The sequence below is a fragment of the Bombus flavifrons genome, chromosome 16, assembly GCF_040668555.2.
Source record: "Bombus flavifrons isolate JBK064 chromosome 16, iyBomFlav1_principal, whole genome shotgun sequence".
NCBI lineage: Eukaryota > Metazoa > Arthropoda > Insecta > Hymenoptera > Apidae > Bombus > Bombus flavifrons.
In genome coordinates, this window is record NC_138457.1 from 5,633,759 (window position 1) to 5,648,794 (window position 15,036).

At 42.2% G+C, this 15,036-nt stretch overlaps 1 protein-coding gene across 5 annotated transcripts in view; it reads right to left on the bottom strand.

The window, feature by feature from the left end:
* Window positions 1–6,551: 6,551 nt before the first annotated feature.
* Ptr (patched domain-containing protein) overlaps window positions 6,552–15,036 on the bottom strand; it is a 59,397-nt gene continuing 50,912 nt past the window's right edge. For all 5 annotated transcript variants that reach the window (XM_069130235.1, XM_069130236.1, XM_069130234.1 and 2 more), the window contains 4 exons: window positions 13,286–13,486; window positions 13,071–13,202; window positions 10,419–10,732; window positions 6,552–9,559 (listed from right to left, as the gene is read on the bottom strand). In XM_069130235.1, coding sequence (XP_068986336.1) covers window positions 8,093–9,559; window positions 10,419–10,732; window positions 13,071–13,202; window positions 13,286–13,486 — 2,114 coding nt within the window. In that variant the 3' untranslated portion in view covers window positions 6,552–8,092. The remainder of the gene's footprint in view (window positions 9,560–10,418; window positions 10,733–13,070; window positions 13,203–13,285; window positions 13,487–15,036) is intronic.

The following is a 15,036-nucleotide window of genomic DNA, read 5'->3' on the forward strand; positions in this document are numbered from 1 at the left end:
CGACAAAGGAGACATTATTCCAGTGAAACCGAAATATTTCGCATCATTACTCGTCGCTTGACACGAATGGAGAAAATAAAGGAAATAGAAAAATGGAAAAATGGATAGAAGACGTATGGAGATAGTCGCTACCTTGCGCTTACGGACAATCATTTTTCCAAGCACCTCGACAATTTTTCAAAACTGTTATCAAACAAACTGCTTCGAAATGAAGACACCAAAAGCAACCTTCGAGCAATTCTTCGATACTGAAGCATGCGATTCTCATTATAATATAATTCTCCTTCTTTTTTTTTTTTTTTTTTTTTTCAAATCAAGTTTCTCGTGCACCAACACAATTTTCCAAAAGCAAGGAATACAAAAGGTACTTCAGGCAGCAAAGAGGGGAAAACTCCCTGAAAATAGAGAACCTTCTCTACACAACTTAAAGCGCTCTTCGTCTTAGTTTTTCAAGCACTTTCTACTCCGTGCTCGTAACTTGAGTATCAAAATTGGACACATTTATTATGTAAAAACCGGAGAAGAATTAAATTTGAGGGTATTCTATCTTCTTGCCAACTAGCGTATTTTATATTTCTGCGTATCATGTTCCTTACTTGTACATATTTAAATTTCCCACAAATGCATAAACAACCTATAGTCTACAAATCATTCAATTTAAAGACCCATACTAATCTTTCAGTTCAGGAATGTATTTTATATTTCTGCATGTCATGTACGTTTCTTGTACACATTTAAATTTCCCACAAATGCATAAACAACCTATAGTCTACAAATCATTCAATTTTAAGACCCATACTAATCTATCTTTTCAAAAGTGTATCTTATACTTGCTCATACCATGTTCGTTTCTTGTACATGTTTAAATTTCCCACAAATGCATAAACCATCTATAGTCTATAAATCATTCAATTTAATGACCCATACTAATCTTTCTGTTTAGGAAATCATGTTCTTTTCTTGTACACATTTAAATTTCCCACAAATGCATAAACAACCTATAGTCTACAAATCATTCAATTTTAAGACCCATACTAATCTATCTTTTCAAAAGTGTATCTTATACTTGCTCATACCATGTTCGTTTCTTGCACATGTTTAAATTTCCCACAAATGCATAAACAACCTATAGTCTACAAATCATTCAATTTATCCTCCATTCCCTTACTCACACTCACAGAGAGCTGAATCAGTATAAGCACGATGACATCAAATTTCCTAATACTGCCACGTCCCCGGTATTAATTCACAAATGCGCTAGACCCGCCAGCATGTCTGTCGTTCCTACTCGTTCAACAAGACGAACCGACAACAAGAATAGGGAAAAGAGGGAAGAAAGAGAGAAGAAAGGGGAACACGCTGGTCTGAGGGATGAAACGAGACGCGTTAGGTCGAGAAGATAGGAAGAGCGGTTGCGGGTGTTGCGCCTGTACAGATATTGATCGGTCAGGTCACGCAACAGGCTGCTTGTCAGGATACTCGTCAGGTTCCTCCCCGGCTAGGAACTCGCCTTAGGATTCCCGACAATAACTCACGGCCTGGAGAGAGGCACGCCGTTGCATAACCCGTCGACGAGCTCGTGGTTAATAATTCTCTGTCCGACGTGCACGTTCGACGAATCCGCGACCGGATAATTTGCTCTGCCTGGAGATCAGCCTCCGACGGAGAATGGCTGCGACTCTAGCGACAATATCGAACCCTTTGAACCCGGCATTCCCTTCAAATGGACGGGAATTCATGGAGGAACGAGTGGCTGATCGAGTTAGTCTGCAAGGTGGGGAGAAGAATTCCGCTAGAACCTGCGTAGCCTGGAATTTCGCCAGGTTCTTCAACGTGGCCTGGCTTCTGTCTTCGTCTACGTGGCTTGACAAAGTACTTGCGACATTCGTAGACACCTTCTATAGGACGCATTACGTGCGTGTTATTGGATACATTCTGAAATTTCATTAGCACCGTGACAATTAACGATCGTATCGGTAACGTTTGAAACAAGTTTGCAAATGTACATGAAAGCTGTGGATATTTGAGCTGCTCAGGAAGGCAGATCGAGGAGCAACTCCGTTGTTTTTTTCGCAAAGTTATCAATTTTCCGTTATATAGATACGTATCCAATATGTTCGACAAATTACGAGGAACATTTTAAAAAGAAATGTTCGTAATTGTTTTTCTTTTACATATTTTCATTTATGGAGAGTTGACTTTCATCGTGCTTTTGTGGCCGACTCGTTTATTGCGAGCATACCGTTCGCAGAGCTCAGCAAAGTATTCCAACAGTCAATTATTCGTTACATCGATAGATCTGAATGTTCAATATACTTCGTACTTATTACTTAATACGTATATTTAATACTAGTTGTACGCTTAAGCTTAGACTAAATATAATATATATTTACAGTAATTCTGTAACTTCTATATACATTCTCAGATTGCTTTCAAATTTGCTCGATATAATCACCACAATCGTATGTTGTTACAGCGTTTATGAGATTTCAAAATGTTTAATTCATACAACACATGTAATTCATACAAAAGTCTTCTATTGTATAATGAATGCTGAAATATGTTTGTAAGTTAAATATATGTGTGAGTATATGGTGCAACACGAAGGTACCTGGCTCTCTCCTCGTCGATATGCTAATTTATTCAATATTCCTCACGGTGTAGCTTGAAACAAGACGGAAGCGAAGTAAGAGCTCCTTTTTCTGGGAATTTGATGAATATTTTCTGAGCTCTCTCTCTCTCTCTCTCTCTCTCTCTCTCTCTCTCTCTCTCTCTCTCTCTCTCTCTCTCTCTCTCTCTCTCTATTTTTGGGCTTTTCGGTGGTAGCAAACTGCACTTCGTGATCCAGCTGGAAATTATGAGAACGTGAACTGCGAGAACATGGAATTCGAAGGAAATAAAAAAAAAAAAAATAAAAAAGGAGGGGAGAAAACTGTGCACGGTACGCCGCGATAGGAAGTTGCGAACCCAGAGACCAACGATATTTCATGAATACAGGTTTGATTGGACGTCCTATGTCCGATAAACGTTGTCGACATTTGCGTGATGTTGTTGGCTGCTACGCTGTAGAATGATGTTCGTTCAATGATATCAGGAGGTGGCTGCAATAGGAATGGATTACGAGGATGTTAGTCGTGCAGGTGGAAGCAAATCAATTTGTCCGATCGATGGTTAGAGGAAGGCGAAATTACATTGAGACACTTGCGCCACATAGTGATAGTAATTATAGTTAACAGTACCTGATTACCACATCGTACGCTGTGAATCGATTAACTTTGCTCTCGTAATAAAAGCAACTAGACCGGATTTAGACTGAATTCTTGACATCTGCGCGACTAAGTCAGGTCCAGATGCTGTCTGACAGCGCAAAATGCATAAAACGATTTAATCTTCCGTAACTGGTGACATTTAACCAGTTAGCTATTTTTGACGAGTATACTCGTCATGCGTAAAAGACAGTTACAATTTGCTGTTTAAATTGCAATTTAATAGCTGCAATAAATTGCAGTATATTCGTCACTCGTCACGCGATATTTTATATCATGACGAGTATACTCGCCATGCGTAAAAAGTATTTAAATTTGCTGTATAAATTGCAATTTAATAACTGCAACAAATTGCAGTATACTCGTCATGAACAAACGACAATATTTTGTATTACGACGAGTATACTCGTCATGGGTAAAAGGTAGTTACAATTTGCTGTTTAAACTGCAATTTAATAACTGCAATAAATTGCAGTATACTCGTCATGAACAAACAACGATATTTTGTATGACAACGAGTATACTCGTCATGAGTAAAAAGTATTTAAATTTGCTGTATAAATTGCAATTTAATAACTGCAATAAACTGCAGTATACTCGTCATGAACAAACGACAATATTTTGTATTAAGACGAGTATACTCGTTATGCGTAAAAGGTAGTTACAATTTGCTGTTTAAATTGTAATGTAGTAATCGCGGTAAATCGGAGTAATAAAATGAACAAATAAAACAGTCGTTTCGTTACAACTTGATTCTATATTATAACTATATTTTGACATGCGTCTGCGTTCGACGAGTATACTCGTCGTCGCTTACTTTTCGCGACACATTTTAGATACGCGCTTTTCAAGGAGGTCGCAACAGCTAACTGGTTAATGCGGTTCTTTGGGAAAAACAAAAGTTAACTTAACTGATACGAACTGTTATCGCTAACGAACCTGAACATTAAATGTCAGTGACATTAAATCAGTGAGTTGGCCGAATCGATATCTGCAACTGTGCAACAACGTGTGATTTTTCAACTCTGAATGTATTTTTGCCACAACTGTGATTAGTCAACTGCGGCTAAAAGTTGCTGTGTACGTTCGTTCCTCGTATAGAACCACCGACACGCGAGATTTAATTGAAATCCGGAACACCTCTTGCGTCTGTCATCGAAATGGACCTGGCCAATAATAGATTGTAAAACTAATCGAACGAGACGATTAACGAGACAACGTTGGCCACCAATGAATCGTAGAGCATTTCCAACGTCTCGATTTCTTCTCCTTTTACTTTCCAACAGTATGTTAATGCATTGTTGACAAAAAAATAACAGTTGTCACTTCATGAGACGTTTTCCTGCCAACGTTCCCTATTTTCTCTGACAGCAAATTGCTCTATCGGAGAATATTGCGTTCGATGGATGGGATTGTTATCCTGGCGAGATAACAGGATAAAACGTTTAAAACGATTCCACAGTATGGAACAATTCCACTGGCACACGGCAGCGAAAATGTAAACATCGATTTCAGAAGGATTAATAGAGAAAGATAGATGGTGAGAAACTAGCAAATTTGTATTTGCCACTAGAATTCTAATAAGACGTCGCTCCGTAAGTCCTGACGAATCGTAAAAGTACGATTATTCTTGGCAAATGTAATGGGAAAGTTGTACAAGATGTAAAAAATTGAAGACGGAGAATTGAAACCTTCTGATTTGCAAGCATCGCAACTTGGAAACAAACGCATGAAATGCAACAATTCAAAGGTTATCTTGTCGAGGGAAATCGATATTTATATAGTACGTGGAAACATGTTGCTCAAATTGCTAATTGACAACGATAAAATGCGACAAATTAAGTTAAGGTTTCGCAATGCAAATACCAGGTCGTCCGAAAAGTTTCTTTCGCTTCGTAAGGACATAACAGATGAGCAATATTTGTTTCTTTTATATTATTTAATTACATTATTATTCGATAATCATATACCATTATATTATTAATATTATTAATATTATTAATTCCAATAGAACGAAATGGATCATACATGATTCAATAAAATAATATATGACAAAAACGATCATGAATCTATTATTTCCTTACAAAACGACAGAAACATTTCGAACAAGCTAATATTTTCTCAAATAATCCTGTTACTAATTGTACCATTTCTTCCTCAGCTCATTTCTAAAACAAGATGGAACGTCTCGAACGTATCTCGTGACACTGTCAATTTCTTCGTCATTGCTTCTACATTTTTCACAACTTTCCTATTGCGTTCGTCGTAAATGATTCTGCTTCTACACCTCAGTACCTATAAAATTATGCTTGTTAGAACGATTATTAGAATTTCAGATGCCTGAAGAGGTACAAAAATTCTCTACTTTCTCCTTTTCGTGAAAAGGTGGATGCTCGGCGATATTCTCAATCCAGTAACTGCTTCGAATTTGAGAAAAATGTGCGACGTCCCGTGTCGAATATCGCGACAGTTTCAAGAGCGTGTGCACTGCGCGCAGTCTGGAGAAATTTTCTGGCCTCGTAAACATCGCTGTTCCTTCGGACGGCGATTCACTGTGTCTCGATAGCAGCGTTCCTTCGCGCGTACAGGAATCCCGAGGTAATCTCTGTTCCGATGGAAACCTTTGAAAATCGCCCGCTATCCGAGACGTCGGGGATGCAATATCCCAAAAGGGACAAGTCGACTTTAAGCTCGGTGTTTCATGCATGGCCGGACTCGCCGGAGCAAATAAAAGAATATCTAGGGACAGGGATTCTTCCTTCAGCCTGCTATCTTCCTAGCCTCGTGCACATTCTTCCACTTTACATACAAATTTCCCTCTGCATACAAAATCATGCGACCGCATCCGTAATGGAAAAAGGGAAAATAAAGATTTTCTTCGAAATTTTCCATTTCGAAGTGCCATTTGTGATTTTGGTCAAAGGTTGCAGCAACCCATTGTATCGACTGTCTGTGTAGAATCTATGCTCGCGTGGGATAAGCGTCTACTGACGCGGTAACATCGACTGCTAGCAAGTCTCTCGGTGAAAGGTTGTGTCGTAGGTAAGGAAGCGAAGGATAAGTCGTTCCGATGGTTCTGTTCCATGCTCGCGATAAATTTCCTGCAAATTCTCTGTAGCGTTGTTTATTCGTTCAAAGGTAAGAGAAGATTTAAAGCAAACTTTTTACGTATTCATAGGATCTGGTGATTCTTGTTTTAACAAGTTGGTTGGGCATCCCAGGCTTTGTAAAGGGACTCCCTCTTCCTGAAGTATTTTGCATGGAAAAGGAAGGACGAGAACACGGTTCCGGCAAACAACCATCAGGAAATCATTACCAGAATATATTTCGCTTACAAGAAGTTTCTCAATGGCAGCTGCCAGTCTGTGACAATGCATAATATTCGCTGCACTCTCTCATTCACCAACACGCATACTCGTTTGTGCTATACAGAAAGAATTGTGCCGAACACGCAGCATGTATCGTTTATTTTATCCATTAAAAATCGCGGAAGAATATATTTCCTTTGGAATAAATCGTCGTTGTCGAACGTATTTCTCTTTCGGAACTTTCTCTCGCTTTTCTTTAACTTCTTCGCTCGTAAATTATGTCTCTTCCGTAATACCTTCTTCTATATTAAATAATACATAATATATGATAGCTTTTTTTTTTTTTTTTTTTTTTAATAAAATCGACAATTAATTTTTCAAGATTAGTATTCTTGAATCGCTATAAAAAATTTGCTAAAATAAGGAGAGCAGAGTTCCCATTGAAAATCGCAAATACAATACAAGTTGACTCGCAGTCGTACTCCACGCACGTGTCACACATTTGAAATCAGCGGCGTGATAGCATTACAAAGAAGAGAAACACCGGAGGAGAATCGGCCTCGGTTCGTTTCTCGATCGAACTAAAAAATTTCCACGATTCCGTTCGATTTCGTTTCGCCGTAGCACGGCCGTGAAACGTGCAATTTCTCCTTTTCCTTCCTTCTTTATCGAGAACACATTTCATGGTAAGGCACGATCGACGGTTCTTCGAATTTTTTTGCTTGAAAAATTGATTCTCCCTGCTGTTGCGTTTTGGTTTTGATTTCCATTGAGCAGATTCGTTCTTACATTCTAACTGCAGATCGTGGAAGACCACTTTCGTCGTTTCCTCCACTGACTCGTGCACGGTAACTACCGTTGCCTGCTGGTACAGCTAGAAGCTACTAGTCTAAATAAAAGACTGTGGTCGAACTAGTATCGGAGAAGAAATTCGTTATCATGCATTCGGCTCAAGGTAAAAACGTATCAAATTCGCTGCTTCGATCAACGTCAGCCCGGATTTTCAAAGCTCGACCACGGTCAGTCTATCTTTCGTTTCTTCTAATAAAATAATCACGGGAAAAGAAGACTGAAGAATGTTTAAAAATACTGGCTGACGTAATTCGATCTTAGAAGGTGCTATTTTTCTACCATACAGTTCCTCTGACAGTATCCTAGAGCTCACACTTGAAAAACGAGTCTCTTTGCTTACTTTACTTACTTACGAGTCTACACTCGAGTCTCCTTTCTAAGACGAACACGACTTGCAGAGACGTTCCTGAGAAGATTTCTTTCTTTCTCTCTTTCTTTCCTTCTTGTTAAATATACTGCTCCGGGGAAGGAACCATATTCGCTGCTCTTCCAGCCACCGATTTGTATCTACAGCCACGAGCAAGTCTTTCAAGCCTGATTGCCAGGTTCCAAGAGAAATTCTCAAACAACGTGAACCGTATTTTCGACGACCGTCACACGACAGAAAAATTGGATTTCCCTCTGCAAGCCGTGCACAAGCTACGCTCGTTCTCTGCTTCTTCGTTCTTAAGGATAACGCGGGTCAGTCAGGTACCTCGACGAGTGATGCAGATTATGGTACGATCTACTTCTCCTGTGATCTCTGTGCAGCTGATTGGCCGGCCTGTGAGGTGGATAGGGTCCCAGGTAAGACACCGTCCTGGCTGCTCGTCGCTCCTGATCGTTCTGAGTCTCTGGGGTCGTGGCAGAATAATCCGGAGGAGGAGCAGCTGGCGGTGAAGAGGTCTGAAACTGAGACGTGCCATAGAGAACGCCTATGGACCTTCTCCAGACGTCGTGCCGCCTTTGGTTCTCTGGTTCCAGCTGGCCTTCCCTTCTTCTACTTTGGGAGGAGCCACTTTCCGTAGAGTTGCTGTCCTCGCTGGTGCCCAGACCAGGATCTCTGTCTTCGAAGGCGGCTAGACTGGTGGCGGGACTGTCCTGTAGACTTTTCGCGGGCGCAGAAGAATGATAGTAAGTGAGAGTCGGGTGTGGGATCACGTAAGGCTGCTGGAGTTTGCAATTCACATCCTTTTCCGACACCTTCCGCTGTTGAGCCTTGTCCGAGTCGGTTTTCTTGTCTTTGTAGGACGACGGGCCGAACAGAGAGAGCAGAACGGGCAGCAGGAACATGCCGTGCATGGCTCCTATGAATATCACCAGGAACACCATCTTGAAGAACACCATGAAGATGTAGGTACCTGCAAGCACTAAAGCTATGAGACCCAGGATCGTTGAAGTGGCTCCTTGCACTATCGGAAGACCGAGACTGTACAAGCTTTCCTTCACTCTGTCTTCCGCAGTCTTTTGCTTCGAGCTCATGTAGGCGTAACAGATATGAGCGGTGAAGTCGACGCTGAAGCCTATGCACATGATGAGATTGATCATGGATATGCTGTCCAGGTTCACGTCCCAAAGAGCCATGTACCCGGCCACGCCTAACTCGATCGAGATAATACAGAAGGCTACCCAGAGGCAGCACAGAACGTTGGGAATGAAGATGAAGCTGATGAGCATCATTATGAGGGCGCCGAAGACCATGCACTGGATGCTGGTGGGCTTAACCAACTCGAACTGGTCGAAGAACACGAAGTAAGGGTGGAACACGCTGGCGTTCAACGAAGACTGGGCGCAAATCCGACGCAGTTCCTTCACCATGTCTTTCTCTTGGTTCGTCCCGCTGACGTTCACCGCCTGGATCAAAAATCTACTGGCAATGATGTGCTCTTCGGCCTGGTCAAACTTCACGTCCAGAGAGAAGCTACTTTTCGGGGACAGCCAAGTGTCCTTCAACACTTTGATGAAAGTTTTCTCGTCCTTGATTTCCACGTCGGTGGCGCTGTTGTTGGCGTAGCTGAGGAAGCTTCTGAGCCAGCTCTCCGTGTATATGGGAGCGCTGCTGATGTACTTGCTGGCTTCCAGAGACCTGGTCAGATTTTCCATTTGCGATTGAATCACCGGATCGCTGTAGTCGTACTTTCCGCTTACTACAACCTGAAACAAAAATGACAAAAGTCTTTGTAGACCCTCGCAGCAACTGGTTCATGAAACTCGTCGGCGAATATCGGCGGAATTATTTAATTTCAGACCAGGAAACTTTCTTCGTCTTTTGCTCGCCATTTACTCGCGATCTAAAGATATCGAACACGCGGAATGAGGTATAAAATTATGAAGAGCGGTTTCTATGAACTTGAAAGTCCTCCTATAGCCCGGACGGCAATTAAGTGTCTTCCAGCCACGCCTAGTTCGCCAGAAACTAGCAATTACGGGGTTCCGGAGCGGAGAATGCGGTACTCCCGACGTTCCAGCGAACGTCCTCTGGATTGAACCAGAAAAATCGCGACAGCACCGTGTGACGCAACGCCAGTCACTTTTCTTCGACGCAGTGAAGCCGAGAGAAAGTTGCCCACGTGACATAATTGCGTGTAGCGAGTTACTAGCAGGTTGATGAATCTTCGGAGGTTTGTCGCGGTTCCTGGACCTCTTGGCTGCAAACACTTTCTCCTTCTCTACCCTCAAAAATCTCTTCGATTGAAAAACGAATCCCAAACAAACCCCTAGCCAAACCAACGATTTTCGACCTTTTCTCGTTACAACCGTTTCTCGATTATATTTTATTATCTTATTATTATTTAAATTTATTATTCAAATCTATTATATCTCAATATTCAGGTCATTCACGCTGGACCTGTATGTTTTCGTTATTCGTATTTGTCGATATAGTAGAAAATAAATAAGTCCATGCCTCTGTGTCAAAATAGTACGATACTGCGTGCCTCAAAAATGACAAAAATCGCGAATCTGCACCAGAATCTGCTACTTTTCAGATAACGATCGCCTGTATTCTATCTACCTGTATTCTATACGGGAATTCCCGGAAGTAGTAGTCCTGCCGGTCGTAGAAAGTGATCGAGTAGGAGTCGTTCTTGGAGAGCTTGCGACGGTCCAAGCCCTCCTGAAGAGTCGTCAGGCCGTAAAGAGCGCCAGCGAGGTAACAGGCGAATATCAGGATGACGATGACCTTGACGGGTCTGCAATTCAGCGCGGCAGCCAGATAATCCCTGAACCAGCTCATGCAGCCGTGTTCTGGGTTATCGATGGGGTTGTATGGATCGTCCGGATCTACTCCTCCACTGCACAGTGCTCTATAGAGCCACGATCTGTTAGCTGAAAAACAAAATAACATTCGTTCGTCGTTAGTTCGCTGATTCGAGTGGAAAGGGGTGGTTGTGGTGTATCACGCGATCGCTCTTTTCACGAGAATCTGTTGCATTGTCTTCTACTATGAATCCCGTGCACATTGTGAGAAAAAGAATGTACGGACAGTCATTGTTTAGCGGGAACAAAGCCAGAGGAGAACGACGGTACAATGTCACGCGCCAAAACGACAATGAACATTATGATATACGAAGACTCGCATTAATACGCCAAGCACGCGTTCCTGATCGGGACAATCGATTTCCAAGATGCGTTGACCACGCGTGTCCGCCACCTTTCTTGCTTACCGATTGATTACCAATTCTTCTCGATCGAGTCACGATACCAATTATTAATGATAAATTCCAACGACCTTAAACCTTTGAGGCCTAGCCACGCGTGAAGATAAAAGCTAGGTTCGCCGTGTAAATTATATTTGCGTCGATGGTGCGTGTAACCACCTTGAAATGGCACTTTCACCGCGTTTTCCAGCCGATGGTGCACGAGTGATCGCGGAAATGAGCAAATACAGTTTGCCGCTTTTCACAGACCATCGAAAGCAGCGAGAAAAGGGAAAAACTGGAATATGCAAAACGCAGATCGTGCAAAAATATGCAAGACGGTATTGTTTATAACTGTTGACAATGCCTCGGGAGAAAGTGACGAGGTTACATAACGCAACGGTGATCTAACGAATTAGCGACGCTCTAACGTAACCTGGTACGCATTTCTCGCGTAACCGGCGGCTACCACCGGACATCTGGCGTCTCGTCGGTTTCCCATCGAATTGACAAGAACCAAAGGAGTACACGGACGAAATAACTCGATTCGGATCGCAAGACGATCGATTTCCAATTTTGCCAATTACAGGTACGAGCTATCGCCAAAGCGATTTGTCGACTCGTAACCGGTGTAAGGGATAGCAAGGGACTTGCTGGTGCATCGAGCCACAATTTCTAAATGATTTTAGAGACTCGACGACGGTTGGTCAGGATCTTCCGGCTTTCACGATCGAAATCGCCGGCGATTTACAACGACCTTTCTCTCGCAATGATCATGTACCAACTTTTCACGATCAAACGGTATTCGTGAGAAGATTTTAGTTAAAGAAAGGTCTGTTCCAAGAGGATTTTTAGAGCGGCCGCCTTTCGTAGAATGGAAATAAGAATAAAGCAGCGTTGGTGTAATGGCCCCAAGAGCCCGAGGTCCGGCCGGCCGCTGCTTAGCATAGAAAGTTCCGTGGCAAGCGGCAAATAAATGAAAGTTCAAATAAAACCAACGAATGATACGTTCGACGAGGCTCTGCCCGTGAAAGTATTCCGGGTAACGTCTTCTTTGGCGATTTAACGGTCCCTGTTACCATTGCCGCGTACGTGTAAGTAAACAGGATGGTTACATCGGATGTAGTAACCGAAATGAGTCGCAAACGATCGTCGAACTCTTACTTTTACCGCGGATTCTTCGGCGGTTACGTAACAAGAAAATGCGTGTGTATCCACTTGCAGCTCCATTTCTCGCTCTCACAGTGTCGCAGCTTCTTCCAATGTTAGTCCTGAATCTCGTTCGACTAGTTTCGCTTTCTTCTTTCTTTTTTTTCTTTTTTTTATTCGGAATTAGAAATTTCGGATTAGACATTCTTCTCAGAATCCGACAGTCCACGGTCGTGGGCAGAAGAAAGTTTAAAACTAATATTCGAGTATGAGTAAACTTCGCGTTAAACATTTTGTTTCTACCAACGCTCGTCTATTATATTATAATTCAGTTTTGCAAAATTACGGCGTTTTTCCAGAGCCACGTTTACCGTGAGACGCGTTAGGCGCAAAAAGCTGGCATCTCGCTGCCTGTTTGGCCACGTTTATAAACCAAGTTGCACACCTAGAGCTTCCAGAAGTATAAACGCGGCCCTGGTTTCTTCCTCCTTTAACCTTTTAAAACACGTTGACTGCCACGCGTGTTTTCACTGAAATCTCCGTCAGGCCAGCGTGCCGCAGTACCAAGCGTTCTCTGATATTTTAGTAATGCGAGTAAATAATTTTTTTAATAAACCATTTTCGTATTACTTTCATAACAATTCAATGGTTTTATTTCCTCTAGAATATCTCCTCAAATACCTACGACGATCCTTCGCAAGTAGTCGAATAAGCGCCACCCGAATACGGGTGACGCGGCCCTACCGGAAACTTTGCTGTCACCCGAATACGGGTGACGCGGCAGTCAACGTGTTAAACCTTCTTTCGGCTATCGTCGTGCTAGAGCTCGGAGCAAGTTAACGTTCGAACAAAGAGAAATATGAGCGACAGAGACTTACAGGATTTGGAGAGAGGCTGCACCTTGCAGCACAATACGCTGTGCAGGTTCTTCTGCTCGCAGTAACCGCTAATGGCTACGCAACCCGTGAAGAAGGTCAGATGGAAGACAAAGGTGAAGACCACGGCGAATCCTGAGGCAAACAAAGTAACGGATCATCCATTCGACCTTGGAGTTTGGAGTTATTGGCGTTTAGATAAATCGCGTGCTACGGACCTGAATAAATACAGAAGATCTGAACCGAGGGGAAAGGCGAGAGAATGCCAATGAAAAAAGATATCATGTCAGTGAGCGAAGTGATAGTGATGGAGACAGCAGCTTCGCTGAGAGTCGCAGCCATTCTTTCAGGCACCGGTTTCATTATACTGGTTCGTCTCCAGGCCGCCAACATGACGAAGGTGTCGTCGATTCCGATACCTGCAAACAATTCGATCGATCAGTTCGATTAATTGGAAGTTACGTCAGGCTGCTTGGTTGTAAATTAATATGAACGAGAGAAAAAAACAAGAAAAGAAAATACAATGTGACACAGCTGAGTCATTGTGGGAGCGATTTGTCGGCGCAAACACCCCTTCGGTCGGTATAAAAACGACCACAGTGCCATTAGCGTGATAACAAGGCGGCAGTTAATGCGTCGAGTGAATCAGAATGGCTGGCTTATTCGTGATTCAGCCTGTCTACATTTGGACGACGATTTATAACCGCTAATAAACGCATTTATTCAATTTCAAGCAAGGACGACCGATTTCCACACCATTTCCCGCGTTACCATCCAAACTTTTCCATCGAACCATCTTTCGTTCGATGGATTTCTATCGGAAATTCATGTTTCTGTCGTTTCGCGCTCACCTCAGTGCGTTTAACATTGCATTTCAATGAGTTACTGGCAGATTGAACGCGACACATATATTTAAAGAGTGGAACATAGTAAATTTCCATCGCTTATCGTACTGTTCCAATCAAATACGTCGTTTGTTTTGGGAATTACATCCTTAGCTGTGCTTGGTCAGTTCCTTCCATTCTTACTATCTTTATATTAAAATATTCCTTTTTAACAGCGGAGCGAAAGTAAAGTTAAAATTGAGAGGTCGATAGAAATGTACTCGTTATATAACCTACATTCGTTTTTCACCAGTCCATTAGACAATACTAGCCGTTGTACAAGTGTTTCCATTATTATACTAATTGCTGTGGGAAATATTTATCTAGCAGCTTAAGAAGAACGTCGGATTAATCGAAAGGATCAACAACAACAGGCGTAATTACAATTAATCAAAGATTGTGTATACTAGGGAAAGCAACCGAGTCGTAACGCAATGATCATTGACGAAATTGTTGCAAAACACTGTTTAACAGCCCTCCTCGATTCGATCGGCTGGCCACAGATCAGGGAAACAGGGGAACAGGTTGGAATCGGCAAGCACCGGGTGATTTGCGTGAAAAGCGGAAGCCGCCGTCGCGACTTTTCCCTTCCGTCGTTACGCTCGTATGCACCAGCCACCAGGCAACCACGATCGTTGCACACGTCCGACCGAATCATTGGGAAATCTTTCTTCTTTCTTTTCGAATTATCAGAACGCCAATTCTTATTGGAAATTTAAACATACAAAATCCGTAGAATCCATTTAATATGAAAAGAATATATAAAATATCCAAAGTATCGTTCTCGTAAACTATCCAAGTATTCAAAAATAACCGAAGTACTCGAAAATATTGAAAATACAGCATTCGAATGTATCCAGAATATTCAAAAATATCCAAAGTATTCGCTAGTGTCCAAAGTATTCGCTAGTGTCCAAAGTATTCGCTAGTGTCCAAAGTATTCGCTAGTGTCCAAAGTATTCGCTAGTGTCCAAAGTATTCGCTAGTGTCCAAAGTATTCGCTAGTGTCCAAAGTATTCGCTAGTGTCCAAAGTATTCGCTAGTGTCCAAAGTATTCGCGAGTATCAAAAATATCCATAATATTA